We start from the raw sequence: 14,423 nt of genomic DNA, 5'->3' as shown, positions 1-14,423 counted from the left end.
ACGCAGCTGAATAAAACCACGCAGCTGAATAAAACCACGCAGCTGAATAAAACCACGCAGCTGAATAAAACCACGCAGCTTCGTTTCGTCTCCATGAAAACAGAAGCGGCCGAGCCGCTGCTCCTTGCAGATGTTTTCCAAGTGGAGCGTGAATGATGGCCGAGTTCTCCGGCAGCTGCTGGTTTGTTGGGGAGGTTTTCCTGCCGGCGAACATTCAGCCGGCCGCAGCTCTGTGCTGCAGCCATTTGTGGGATTGGCTCTGCTGTTGTGTAACATGTTTACATGGAGATGGATGCTTTTCAGCCGGGAAGAACTGCTTCCTCAGCGCTCTCCTTTGGAGCGTGTTCCTCCTAAAAAGCCTTTCACTGCTTTGTCCCTGACTCCAGCAGGAGGAGGCTTTGTTTCCTTCACTGTACATTAGCCTGGATGACTCCAGGCCGCTTCCTCCCCCAGGGAAGACCGTACTGTTGTGTCTGGAGACGGAGTAGAAACTGAACATTTGATTAAAGGCAAATAAAACATTTCCTGACATGAAGCTTCACAAATGGAGGCAGAATTTAAACACTGTCTGCTGCTGCCTTTTCCTGCCTTTCATCCAGTTTTCTGCAGCAGAAGTGTCTGAAACCTCGTTGTCGATGCTGAATCGAACCGTCAGCGGAGGACTTGATGGTTTTCAGGATGTTTTCCTCCTGAGGGTCCGGCAGACTCGCTCCGATCGGAACCAGAACTTCAACATTTCTTCCATTTCATCTGCTGTGGTTCTCTCCCTCTCTGCTCTGAGTCAAACCAACCGATGTGAACAGAGACCGCTCCAAAAGCAGGAAGTGGACTACAGCGCAGGGCATTCTGGGTAAATACAACCAAAGCTAACGTGCTAGCCTAGCGCTAGCAGCAAAAATGGCTCCTGGTCTTTAGCCTAAAGAGAAATCCTCCAACCGCTGAAATCTGACACCTCCATCTTGTTTCCATCTGGTGAAGAAGGAAGTTGCTCTCAGTGTCTTCAGAGGTTTTTGTGTCGTTTCCATCAGTGGTTCTGGTGCAGCGCCCCCACAGGCCAGGAGGGGAACAGGTTGGTTTGACTCAGAGCCACAGCAGCTGGAGGTGGAGCAGATGTTGGAGTTTTTACCTCTGATCAAAACGAGTCTAATTTGAAAACGGCTCTCTGTATTTTTTCTTTATTTTCTTTCTATTAGTTTATTGACTTTAAATATTTAAATGCAAAAACAAAACCTGGATGAATCAGAGGGTAAATGCTGCATCATGTTGGGTAATAAAGCCTGATGCCTAATGATCCTGCAGACTGTATCGGCTTCCTGATGCCATCCTGCCCGGTTCCGATCCGTTCCGACCATTTGCAGAGCATCGTTCTGCAAATTTTGACTCCAGACAAGTAAAATAAGCCTTCAGTTGCATCATCTGTTGTAAATCTGTTGTTTTCCCACCAGGATTATTCCCTCCTTCTGTTTGTTTTGGTTTTCTACGAGTATTTTAGGTTTTTCCGGCTCTGCTGCATCCATGTTGTGACGTCTGGCTTCATGTTTCCTCCTGCAGGAGTCGACCGAGCTTCTCCTTAAAGCCTCACAGCTCATTACAGATTCAGCAGCGGATCGGAGAAAGTTCTCATTTCGGACTTTATTTGGCCTGTGGAGATTTCTTGGCTGTTGTGTGGCCTGCTTAGCAAGTTTAATAAGAGCTAATATTTGAAAACCATTTGCAGTGAGATGCAAGGAGCCCCGGATCAATAAAGGCAGCGTGTCTTAAAGATAGAGGGGACTGAAGGAATCCATTTATCGAGCCGCTCCACGGTGTCGATAGCATCCTTCCATCCTCAGCTCCTCCGTCCAGAGGCGGCCATTGATCAGCTGGATGAAGAGTGAACGGCCGGATTAGGGTGATTTCACAGCTTGGTGCGCTGCCAGGCCGACAGCACCTCTTAAAGGCACAGCGCAGGAAAAGGTCAGCGCGTTCAGACACCATCAGGGGGACTGGTTGGACTGGCTAGTTGGACTGGTGAAGTTATCACAGTTATCATAAAACCAATTAAACCAAAATTGAGAGCATTTTTGTTAACTGGAATAAATAAAAATAGTAATTAACTTGAACAGTTAAACTATTAACTCTTTGTATCTACTGTTCAGGGTAAAGAGCCGTTCTAAACAGTCGGATTGTTCTTGAACGTCACATCACTGCTCTGCGGTTAAATGCTGATAAACAGGAAAATCTGAGGATTTGTGATGGTAGAGCTGATTAATAACCAGCATCTTGTTGTCATGGAGACCAGATCTCTTGTCTTTCCTGTTTTGAAGAACGGCTAATAGAAGCAGGATGTTGCGTCGTTTAACCAGGAAGACGTCGTTCACTAATTAAACTTCCTGGTTTCAGTCTCGGATCGGAAACGTTTTGGCCTTATTTAAAGACGATCCGTTTCTCAGGAAGTTAGATTTTTCTCCAACAGGAAGTGGAGTGGTAGTTTGGTCGGCATGTCTGAACAGGAGCAGGACGTTCAGGAGGGAAACGGAGCGGAGCGTGTTTCTGCTGCCTCCTCTCTGCCTGGATGCGCCGCAGGATGATGGACTCGTCTGTGAACTCGGCGTGTTTCCTGATAGCCGACAGGCGACTGCTGCTGCTCTCTTGTTTATCTGAAACTGGTGAAAAATGAAAAACAAACCTTCCAGGAAAGTTGTGGAGTCTGAGATTATTCATGTAGAGGTGAGAAAAAAGACCCAGAAAAACATAAAATCTGGTGAAGATCTTTGATGGAAGTCACAGTTTGTGGTGCAGCAGAGTATGAAGAAAGTTCCTGAACAAAAAATAGAAATATTTTTTAAAATTAGTAAAGACAACCAGAAACTTTCTGTCTGTTGAAATGTAAAATAATCTGCAGATTAATCAGTTATTGATTTCTGTCTGCGGTCAGCTGGACGCCATGTTGGATGTTCTGCTTTCTGTCAGCTTGTTGTTTTTGTCCAGATTTTATTTTGGTTGAATATTAAATTAATTTGTAACAAACTGAATGAGACTGACCGTTCAGGACCGTTTTAATGGATGGATGAATAAATTATATGACATCAATGATTGATTAATGTGTTCACGGTCAGAAGTTTACATACAGCAGTTCTGGAGTTCTGGTCCGTTCCTCCGAACCGGACTTTGTTTTCCTGAAGACTCTGCACTGCAAAACATTAAATTAATCCAGCTGTTTTTAAAATCTAGTTTCAGATATCAGTTTATTTTAGTAGAGGTAATTCAGCAAAAAAAAGAAACTCAATTTAAGGCAGTAATTCTTTAAACTTGATGAAAAGTTTCAGTTCCACTAACAGATTATTTCATTTATAGCAGAACATTTTTCCATGTTATAAGTTTCCAGTGGAGCTAAAATGTTTTCATCAGTATTAAGGAATTATTGACTTAAAACAAGCTCCAGTTTTTCGTTACTTTTAGGTCAATTTTGTCTCATTTCAGGTCCACTCAGATATTTACACTTAAAAACTAAAAATACTCTTTCATATTTAGTGTTTTTGCAGTGTGGGGCTGCAGACCCGTTTGGACCTGAGCTTTAACGTCCTGACTGATGTTTGGCTTCGATGATCTCTCCTCATGTTTCCATCTGTGTAATGAAGCACACCGGTTCCTCCTGCAGCCCCACAGCATGATGCTGCCAGCACTGTGCTTCATATTGGGTGGTGATAGTCAGGACCTGTCTCCAGAAATTACCTATAATCTTTTTTTTCATACAAAGCATAAAGAAACTGAAACTACAACTAAGAAAAACTTAATATTTAATAACTACTAACAACTAGCAAACACACTGTAAAACTAATTAAACATAAGACAAAATATGAAAAACCCAGAACCATTAGAACCAAAGTAAAATCTCCATGTCCTCTTTAGTATTTGCAGTGAGAGTTGGAGTTGCTGTCCTTTACTTTGACTGGGCCACAGTGCAGCAGCTGCCCCTGGGGATCGCCCGCCTGCCTGCAGCGGCGGCGGCGGAGCGTCGATGAGATTGACCGGTCTCTGTCAGCACGCTGTCGCTCTCCGTCAGCGCCGCGCCGTGTTGCTCGCTGGGGAGCGTTCAGGTCGATGGAGTCACATATTAAAGGTCCGCAGCAGAACCGCCAGCTGGGACCGGTTCTGTCCGCTCGGATCTCCTGAAGCGCCGCTGGAGGTCGTGACCTCTGCTGTTTCATTACAGTCTGCGGGACGCTCTGGCCATTTGATGAAAGCTGATTTTCTTCAGTGTGAGTTAAAGTGCTGCTGACTTCTGCCTTTACCTGCTTACATCTCTGAGGCTCAAATTCTTCCTCTGTGGAGCTTTCCTGATCAGGAGGAAACAGGAAGACAATCCCAGTTCTTCTTTTCTTTCTAAAACAGTCTTTGCTGCTGCAGGCAGCTACCATCAGAGCTAATGGGACCATCTGGTTTTTACACACCGCTGATATTTAGAGAGACATTTATTACAAAATTATTGTCAAAAATGAAACTTTGAAAAACTTCTCAATCAAAAAGTGTTTTGAGAGTATTTTCAGATGGTTCTATATAAAGTTAATTTGCCAATTTTTTCAGATTTTATATTTTCAAATGATCTTTTAAGATTTTTAAGTTTTTCAGATTTCATTTTTCAATTTTGTTTCAATTCTTTTTAGGATTTTATTTTTCAAATTATGTTTTCAGATTTTATTTTTCCATTTTTTGAATTACTTTTTCAAACTTAATTTTTTCTAATAACTTTTAAAGATTTTATTCTTCCTCTTTTTTCACAGGTAAATTATTTTAACCATAAAAAATAACATTTAAAGACAATTTAAGAGTCACAAAATCAGAAAGAAGAATGTTTTGAAGAAAAATCTAGTAAATGATGTGAGTTTACTGTAAATATGTTGAATCGTGTCCCGGGTCCTGCAGGCGCTAAGTGGACGCCTATCTGGGCCCAGACCTCCAGCAGGGATCCGGTTTGACCCACAATAATCCGGTTTTTATTGACTTCCTGTCGCTCTGAGTTGCTGCTTATGAAGAGCAGCAGCAGAAACGAGTTTTTATTTTTCCATTTACTGTAATAAACAGCAGACTGTAATAAATGAGATCAGAGCCGCGTTGGCAGCAGCAAAACTCCAGACCAGCAGAGAGTCTGGCTGCTGGGAAACAGAACCGGGTCAGAACCCAGGTTCTGGTTGCTGCTTCACAGTCGGACTGAAAGAAAACCTCCAGTTGATGAGACGAGTGAAGCATGGCTAACAGGTAGGTTAGGCTAACAGACAAGTGAGGCTAACAGGTAGGCTTGGCTAACAGCAGCTAGCTTCTGAAAGGCTCCTCTGGCGTTAAAATTAGCAGCAGGATGGATTTGAAACGTGTTGCTGCGACTAAAACGATCCATGATGGAAAAGTGAAACCAGCTGAGGAATTTATTCATCTGTTAACTTTAACTTCTGCAGAGTTACTCCAGGTTCTGAAGAACTTTGGATCCATCAGAACTCAGTCTGACCTACTGCTGCTCATCTGGGATTAAGAGGTTAGAGGTCAGGGAGGGAGGGATACAGTGACCCAGAGTGAGACATCGCTAGCAGTTAGCATTCTAGCCATCAGTTAGCTGCTTGTAGCAGCTGTTTGGGATTCATTTGAAGTGAAAGCTGTGACACATTCAGACTGGAAATGTTGAACTGACTGGATCATTGGAACAGAACCGCTGTCGGCTGATTCTTCCGGAGATCCAACAGGAAGTCAGTAGCTAAACTCCTGGAGGTTCAGGCACGGCAGCGTCTGTCTCCGCAGCAGGACGGTTTTCTGGGTCCATGTATTTCTCTTATTCAGCCTCCAAAAGCTAAGGAAAAGTTACAACATGAGAGAAACTGTAAATATGTATTTAATCTGCTCCCGGCTGGTTGTTGAACAGATGACTTCCTGCTCCGGGTTCGTCATCGTGCAGCTGATCTGTGATGGATGAGAATCTGTAGTTCGCTTTTTAAACATCGCCCTGTTGTTGGAGATAAAAAATGGCCGAGCTCAGGTAAAAACACAAGTTTCTGCTGCTGACTGGGAGTTTAATCATCCTCAATAATCTCTGCTGAATCTGGAGGTGGACGCTCATACCTGTGGGAGCTGCCGGGAATTAATTACAGGAAGCAGTCCTCTGCAGTTTTACTGTCCTTGGGTGATGAAGACGCTGCTGATAAAAGTTTGAAAATTTGCAGAATCCGTAAAAAGCATTTAATCTGCAGGAATCAGCTCGGAATTACTGATTATTAATATTTCTGAATGTTTTATTATCATAAAAAGCATCAGATGCAGGAATCTGGAGCAGATTGGTCACGTTCCATTTTGCTCAGGCAGAACGTTCCAGATCCGGTTCTGTTTGTTTTCTAATTGAATCTTTGGGAGAAACAAACTGAAATCCTGCAGGAATTTTCTCTGAATTTTCAAAATGCAGTAAAGAGAACATTAACGACCTGATTAATGATGCATCGTCTTAATGTTCATTTTGCAAATAAAGTCCAATCTTCCACATGCGTTTGTTTTAATGATTTGTAAACTGCTGCATTTTTTACTCCATGATTCCAAACGTTTGCTGTTTTTGGAAACCTTTTCTGTTAACAGGACAGCAGCGGCTCCCAGCTTCACCTCCAGCTGATGCAACGCGGTGGTAAACATGTCGCCGTCCCAAGTTTTTCAAAAAACTTGCTGCCGGCATCAGATTTAAACCAAAATCTACTTAAATTTCTGCCTTTCTAGATTTCAGACGCTGTCTTTGTATCATTAAGTAAAGAGTTTGGGTTGTTATTATCATCATGCCCGTTGTTTCGTCATGCAGCAGCTGATTGGCTGCTCCACCTGCGCCTCACCTGTCGGGGAACAGACAGCGTCAGTGTTTGCCTCGCGGCAGCGCTCAGGTTAATGATGGGATGTCCGCCGGTAAACATGAACATGTCACGGTCTGCAGGCCAGCGCAGCTTCCTGTCACCGCGCTGCTTGATGTGTCCTCTGTGGCTGCAGAGCGGCCTGAAGGAAACCACACCTGCATGTAGATTCTCCTGAATCGGCCCCGGTTCCCTGTAAAGGCGCTGATGTGATTTTCCCAATCAGCATGAGGGGAAATCACTGCGAGGCGGTTATGAAAGTGAAGATGAGCGGCTCTGTTTTTATGTTTTCCATAAAGTGTCTCAGAGTTTCTGCGCGGATCCATTCTGGAGGATTCTGGTTCATGTTTCCTTCTTTTCCCAGAACAGCAGCCTGTAATTTCACATCCCTCAACAGTATTCTGCTCCACTTTCATAAAATTGCTGGAATTACATTTTAAAATTCATGTTGCTTTCAATACAGCGGGAATATTTTTCTTTTTATGTAATTTCTAGTTTAGCTGTAAGCAGAAGAGTTTTTCTTTTGGTCGATTTAAGAAACAAAATCAGCCTCAAAAGCAAAAGCAAAACTTTTACCTGTAAAATCTGCCTAATGTGAGTCATTTTTAATCAATAAATAAAATGTTTTTCTAGTTTCTGGACATAACGTTACTCAGAGGAAAAGTTTAGGAGCAAACAATAGGAAAGGGGCAGTCTTGTGTAAAATTGGCTATTTTTTAATCTTTAGATCATGTTATTTTATTCATTAATAATAAACCTGGAGTGTTTCTTTGATTCTTTCATGTTTGAGAAGTCATTTCATCTCCATGGCAACCAGTCGGCTGTTAAATCAGAAGCAGATTAGACAGTAATTGCAATGGAGTCGATTCTTTTCTGACTTTCTTCATTATTTACATCAGAAAGAGAGACACAAATGTAAACAATGTGACTGGAGATGAAATACGATCTGAAGCTGAAGCCATGTTTTAGTTTCTAAGATCATCCAGGTGGGAGGAGCTTTGATGCCATCATCACTTTCATAGGCTGAAGGTTCTGGAGGCCATTTTGGGTCATCTGGGATGTTTTGAAGGAAGCTGAAGAAACCTTTGCTCTGCTTCTGTCTTTGTTAAAGTTCATGTATGATTGTATTAATAATACATGGTGTATGGTAAATTAACTTCCTGTCTGCGCTGACCCCTGCAGGACGGAGGGAGGAGGACGATGGGGGTCGGCTTTTCTCCGCGCCTCACTCTGCTGTGCCTCGGCTTCGTCTCCGGGGTTCGAACCCTCAACCCCGATGACCCCAACGTGTGCAGCCACTGGGAGAGGTTAGTTCTGATTTAGCGCCGGTCGGAACCGCCCCGGCGCTCTAATGGACTCCCTGCCACAAATCAGAGCCGGGGAGTTCTGCCAAAAGCCGGATGCAGAAGGGAAAAGGTTTACGGCGCGGGCAGAGGGGGGCAGATGGAGGCTGTAAATTCAAAACGGTGGCAGCGAGTTCGAACTTCTGGGAAAAAAAGAAAATCCCAGAGCCAGTTCTGATGAGCTGCTGTGATCGATGGGAATTTTCCAAATGGATATTAGCTGCAAACATGATTCCAGTTTCCTCTTCATGTTTCCCTTCCTGCTGATCCGTTTAAAGGGAATTTAAAATGTTTCCTTCTGAAGCCTCAGTTTCACTAAAACTTTCCAGGGAATGCTGGACGTTTTCAGACGGAAACCTCAAACACTGAGCTGTCCAAACTTTTTGTTAAAATAATTTTATTGTGAATTCTTTTCTTTTTACCTGCTAAGCAACAAATTAGCTTGTATTTTAATTTTAGAAGTTCAGAAAAAGTTGTGCAGTTTCCTAACTTGTCAGTCAAGATATTATTTTTAGTTTATTCCCAGAAACAAAAATAAGAACCATCTTTGAAAACCTTTAAGTGGATTTAATTATTGGCTGTGACTGAGTCTGTTTTTGAGCAAAAAGTCACTGGAGATCTTTGGCCTGCAGCTCAGTTCCAGTCACCAGACACCTCACTATTACCAAATTACAGAATTATTGTGGAATACAGAAGGAATAAAAATGTGAAAAACTATCTAGTCCATTAGAAGTAAAACATTGGTTTTGTTCCTAAAAGTTAATACTAAATTTGTAATTGAAAGTTTCATACAAAGAGAAACAGAAAAATTCATCTGCAGCTGTGCCGTTTCTTATCTGCATGCAGGGCTACTTAAAACTACTCACAGGGCCGCAAATGGCCCCCGTGCCTCACTTTGGACATCCTGCTCTAACATGATGGTGGTTCTTCTTCTGCAGCTACGCCGTCACCGTGCAGGAATCCTACGCCCATCCCTTCGACCAGGTCTACTACACCCGCTGCACCGACATCCTCAACTGGTTCAAATGCACCAAACACAGGTAGGAACACCAGGACGTTTCCAACGTTCCCATTGCTTCCGACGTTCCCACTGCTCCCAACGTTCCCACTACTTCCGACGTTCCCACTGCTTCCGACGTTCCCAATGCTCCCACTGCTTCCGACATTCCCAATGCTTCCGACATTCCCAATGCTTCCAACATTCCCAATGCTTCCAACGTTCCCAATGCTCCCAACGTTCCCAAATAATCCAGAAAAACACGAGGGAGAAATTCCTATCCAAAGTCAGGGTGTCCATTGAGCCTTAAAAAGTCTTAAAATAATTGAAAACAGTAAGTTGGCCTTAAATACATTAATCACAGGTTTTACATTTTGTCAATATAAAAATCTAAAAAGTGTGGCAGGCATTTATATTCTGTCTCCAGCTTTGTGCGTCTACAGACTGAAACATCTCAATCTCAGTCAGACTGAATGCAGAACATCCGTTTTCAAGTTTTACCACAGAATTTCTGTTGAATTTAGGTCTGGACTTTGACTAGGCCATTCTAACACATTAATCTTTTCTGATCTAAACCACCCCTTCTCATCTCTGGCTGCATGTTCAGGCTGGTTGTCCTGCTGAAACCCAGGATATTCCTGAATTTAACTCTGACTAGCTTCCCACAGCCTGATGCTGCCACCACCGTGTCTCAGTGTGTGTCCAGGCTCAGGTTTGGTCTCCTGCTAGCAGACCGTCTCCTTCCAAATGCTTCCTGGGTTCATCCGTCATAAAATCACATTAAAACTTCACAGTTTGAGGCTGAAAGTGAAAGAATCTGCAGCTGCTCTGAGCGACACGTTTTATTGGTGAAACTTTGTTGTTTCTGTAGCTCCTGCTTTACTTCCTTTATTGATCCACTCAGACGTTCCAGTGTTTTAGCAAGTCTCCATAAAATACCTAATTATCTCCTGGCTGTTTTTGTCCCACAGGAAGTCAGCAGCTGATGCTGGCGTTCTGACAAAGGCGTCTTTATTTTGCTCAGGTTTTCTGTCAGTGTGGAGTTTTTAATTTCACGTTTCTATCTACTGGTTAACATGAGCAGAAAAACGAGCAGAGTTCAGCCGACCTCAAGCGCAGCACTTCAGGCCTCATCATGGACATTCAAAGAGTTTCTGTTGAAAAGACTCTTTCTTCTGATTGGAGACATTTTCAGAGAATGTTTGTGATCAAGCAGAACCCCAAGGTTTAAACACTGAAGCAGAGTAAAAATAGAAATAATAAGTAAAGTGTTTCACAACGTGAAGAGAGCGAGGACTGATTTAACATTTCAGTTTCCATCCCAGATTTTCCTGTCACCAACGATTCTCCAGCTCTGCTGACGGTCGGTTTCAAAGAATCCATTTTAAATTGGATATTTAGCCTCTTCTGACATAACCCAGAAAATATGTTTATCTCCAGAAAGCTGAGAATATTTCTGAGATCATTTTCACAGTTCATCTCGCGCGCACACACACACACACACACACACACCCAACCAGCCACAAGACCAGTTAACCCAACAGTCCCAGAGAGATCCCAGCATGCACTGGGAGAACATGCTGACTCCGTACAGAAAGACTCCAGGCTGGGATTCAAACCCAGAACCTTGTAGCGTTAAGAGTTAAATAAGCTCTAATCCAAGTTAGCATCTCCTAGCTTCTCATTTTCCATCTGTTCATTTCTGTCCTGCTGTCTTTGGGCCTCCAGCTCTGTTTCCATCCAAATGTTTCCATCCAAATGTTTCCATCCAAATGTTTCCATCCAAATGTTTCCATCCAAATGTTTCCATCCAAATGTAAAGGAAAACACAAATTTGTCGTGTTTCCATCAGCTGGTTTGGAGCGGGCCGACCAGGCTACGTCTAGTTTCATCAGATGTTGACAGTAGCTAGCATGGACCACACACCTCAGGAAATGGAGGTTTGGGTTGAGAAATGTTCAGCGTTTTGTTCCTCTGGTAAGGCAGAGACAAACCAGTGGATCTGAAAGTTTGCTGCAACTTATTTGGCTAAAAGTGTTTTCTTCTCCTCTTTAGCTAAAAAAACATCTGTAGAAGCTGTAGCAGCTGTAGAAACATTTTGCACGACTGAGAAGCTTATTTCAAATTTTACAGTTTGGATCAACCTTTTCTGATGTAACACTTCAAAATATGAATAAATATGAAAATGTGGCTCCAGCCTGTGTTGGTTCGCTCCATCGAAGTTGCTGTCCCATCCATACTTAGCTAGCCCATATTTAGTTAGCTAAATATTAGCAACGAAATGTTGCTAATATTTAGCTAGCAAGCTTGATATTTAGTTAGCGCTGAGCTAAAGCTAAATATTTAGCAAATTCACTTGCCAATAAGGAAGTAGACTACCAAAATAAAAGCTGGTAATGAGAACTTCTTCATAAACTCCTGCTGGTGAGTCTGAATCCTCCAACGCTGATGCATCACTGCTGCTGTGGATCCACAGGAAAACGTCTGTATTTCCTTTAAAACGGCTCGTCGTTTGATTTCAGCTGAAATGTTCAAGACAAGAGGAAAAAAAACAAGATGAAGAGATGATGTTACGTGATTCAAAAGCAGGAGTTTATAAAGAGGTTTTATTTTGGTAGTCCAATTTGCATATTTCCCAGATATTTAGTTTAAATATTTTGTAAACTAAATATTTAGTTTTATGCTGAGACATTTATGAATGAAATGCTTGAGGTCTGATTTGCATCATTTTGTAGCTCAGATTTGTGTGTGTGTGTGTGTGTGTGTGTGTGTGTGTGTGTGTGTGCGCGACCTGTGCAGGATCAGCTATAAGACGGCCTACAGGAGAGGCGTGAGGACGATGTACCGCAGACGCTCGCAGTGCTGCCCCGGGTTCTACGAGACCGGAGAACTCTGCGTCCGTAAGTCGGCATTAATATCAGAATTATGATCAGAGAAGACAGATCTGCACTCAGATGAACACAATGCACCATCCTCAATGTGCTGCTTTGTTTACATCACTGCAAAGAAACTTTTAATGTGAAAATCCCAGATACTTCCTGTCAGTCTGAACACCCAGTTCTCACTGCGGACCAGTTTGAATATATTGTTTCACTGCAAAACAGAAAAAGTCTTTTTGTCCAGTTTCAGCTGTAAATATCTCAGTAGACTTTAAATAAGTCAAAACTAACTTATAAGAAAATAGGGGATTAGTTTTGGTCAGTAATTTCAGATGTTATAAGTGAAATAATCTGCCAGTGAAACTAGAACTTTTCTATCAACATTAAGGAATTATTGACTAAAAATAAGTTTCTGTTTCTTTATGAAAAGTTACTCTTCAGTTAGTTTTGTCTTATTTAATGTGTTCTAAAACCTTTACAGTAGAAACTGCACAAAAACACAGTGAAGAGTTTGAAACTTAAAACATAGCAACAGGAATTTGCAGGAATAAAAAGCTGAAACAGATTAAATGTGTTAGATGCGATGAAGAAGCTCCAGCAGATGAAGAGTAAAACCATCAGAGATTCCCAGATAAAACCTGCTGATGATGTTCAGTCGCTGTTTTTGTTTTCGCCAGGCGGTTTATCTGCTGCCACTTTGACGAACCTGCTTCAGGTTCTGCTTTTGCCTCTGGGAGAACAGGCAGCAGGGAGTTTGGGTTGGAGCTGAACTGGGAGCTGTGGCGCTGCGTGTCGAACCAGATGCTTCTGGGATTTTCACCAGATTATCAGCTGATGTCCAGCTGTAATCCCGACGCGCAGTGAGATTAGCACCTGCCTTCGTTTGGTTTGAAGACAGACGCTGCCTCAACATCCGCAGTGAAATCTGAAAAAAGAGATGTTCTTTATTCTGCTGTTTTTCTGGCAGAGCGTTCCTAATAATCCGTCACCCAATTCGAAGAAGAGAGGGTTGAAATTACTGTTTGAAAATGATTTCTGTCATTTGCAATTGATTTTTTTTTTTTTTTAGAAAAGAAAACAAGCTAAATAAATAAATTCAGATTTTCTCTCTGCGACATCACCCAGCCTGAGAGGAGATGTGGAGCACGGCGGTGGAGGAGTCATGGTGTGGGCTGTGCACTCACTGTGTGGCTCATAATCATGAGTTGATGTGTGACGCGCCACAGCAAAAACTATCGCATCACAAAAACATAAAATCTGTCAGTTTCTGAGAAGATAAAGATTTTATTATTAGTGTTTTCTGAATGAACCAGTTAAAGTCACGAAGAGCAGCTCAGTGTTTCAGACCAAACCAGAGGGCTGAAGGAGGGCGCACTTTCTTTTATCATGCTCTTAATAACTTTGGCTAAAAATTAAAATGAGCCAGTTCATGTTTTTAAATAGAGAAATAATAACAATTGCAGGTTTTTAACCATTTTTCTTTTTTTCCTGCAATATCTGAACTGAATTTCCACAAAGAAAGACACAGCGCATCAGTAACGTGATTTTAAATGTTTTTCCTGTCATTTTGTTGGAATCTGTAGTTTAAAAAAGAAAAGAAAAATATCTGCATCCTCTTTTATGTTTATCTTTACTTTAAATTGTAACAACAGAAATGTAACGCCGGCTCTTTCCTAAAGTGGATATTTGTTTTTAAGTTGTGTTGTTTTTTCGTGACGTTTGGTAAAGCGAATCTTTAGGTTGCAGATCTCTGATTTATTAGAACGTTTGTCAGATTCATCTAAATAAAATGATTTCATAACTTGATTATTACTGATTAAAGGGAAGTTATTATTTTTGCAAACAGATTTTTTATTTAAAACTCCGTAAACTGACTTTAATGTTGGAGTTTGAATTATTTTCTACACAAATAAAACTAAAGAAATTGTGAAATTTACAGAAATACGACAGAAAAACCCAGAGGAGAAAAACGATAGTAAAATCCGTCCAGAGAGTTCGTCTTCATTCAGCTGCAGAAATCAATTATCCACTCTACATGGTAAACTCTATGGTTCAGAGCTGCTTTGTCCCTGAACAGAGGGGGACTGCCTGGGGGTCAGAGGTCAGCGGGGGGACATTGTGTCATTTTATTCTGCTGGTAAACAACAACTGTCTTCTCCCCGGAGACTCTGGAGGAAAACCTCTGACTGCTTTGTTTGATGGTGTGACCTCCGGCTCTGATTGGTTAAGCAGGAGGTCACAGCGGTTAGCGGCTCGCTAATGGTAGAGACTCCTGCTCTGATTGGCTGAGCAGCAGCTAGCTGCTCGCTAACGGTAGAGACTCCTGCTCTGATTGGCTGAGCAGCAGCTAGCT

General features: G+C 42.2%; 1 protein-coding gene across 1 annotated transcript in view; it reads left to right on the top strand.

Moving 5' to 3' along the window:
- LOC103151144 (multiple epidermal growth factor-like domains protein 11) overlaps nucleotides 1-14,423 on the top strand; it is a gene marked incomplete at its 3' end in the record, with an annotated part of 89,294 nt that overhangs the window by 17,266 nt on the left and 57,605 nt on the right. The window contains exons 3-5 of the mRNA XM_007571030.2: nucleotides 8,034-8,158; nucleotides 9,133-9,234; nucleotides 11,991-12,091. Of these exons, the coding sequence (XP_007571092.1) occupies nucleotides 8,052-8,158; nucleotides 9,133-9,234; nucleotides 11,991-12,091 (310 nt within the window). The remainder of the gene's footprint in view (nucleotides 1-8,033; nucleotides 8,159-9,132; nucleotides 9,235-11,990; nucleotides 12,092-14,423) is intronic.

Source organism: Poecilia formosa, unplaced genomic scaffold, assembly GCF_000485575.1.
Source record: "Poecilia formosa unplaced genomic scaffold, Poecilia_formosa-5.1.2 Scaffold272, whole genome shotgun sequence".
Lineage (NCBI taxonomy): Eukaryota > Metazoa > Chordata > Actinopteri > Cyprinodontiformes > Poeciliidae > Poecilia > Poecilia formosa.
This window is presented reverse-complemented; position numbering and strand designations above follow the sequence as displayed.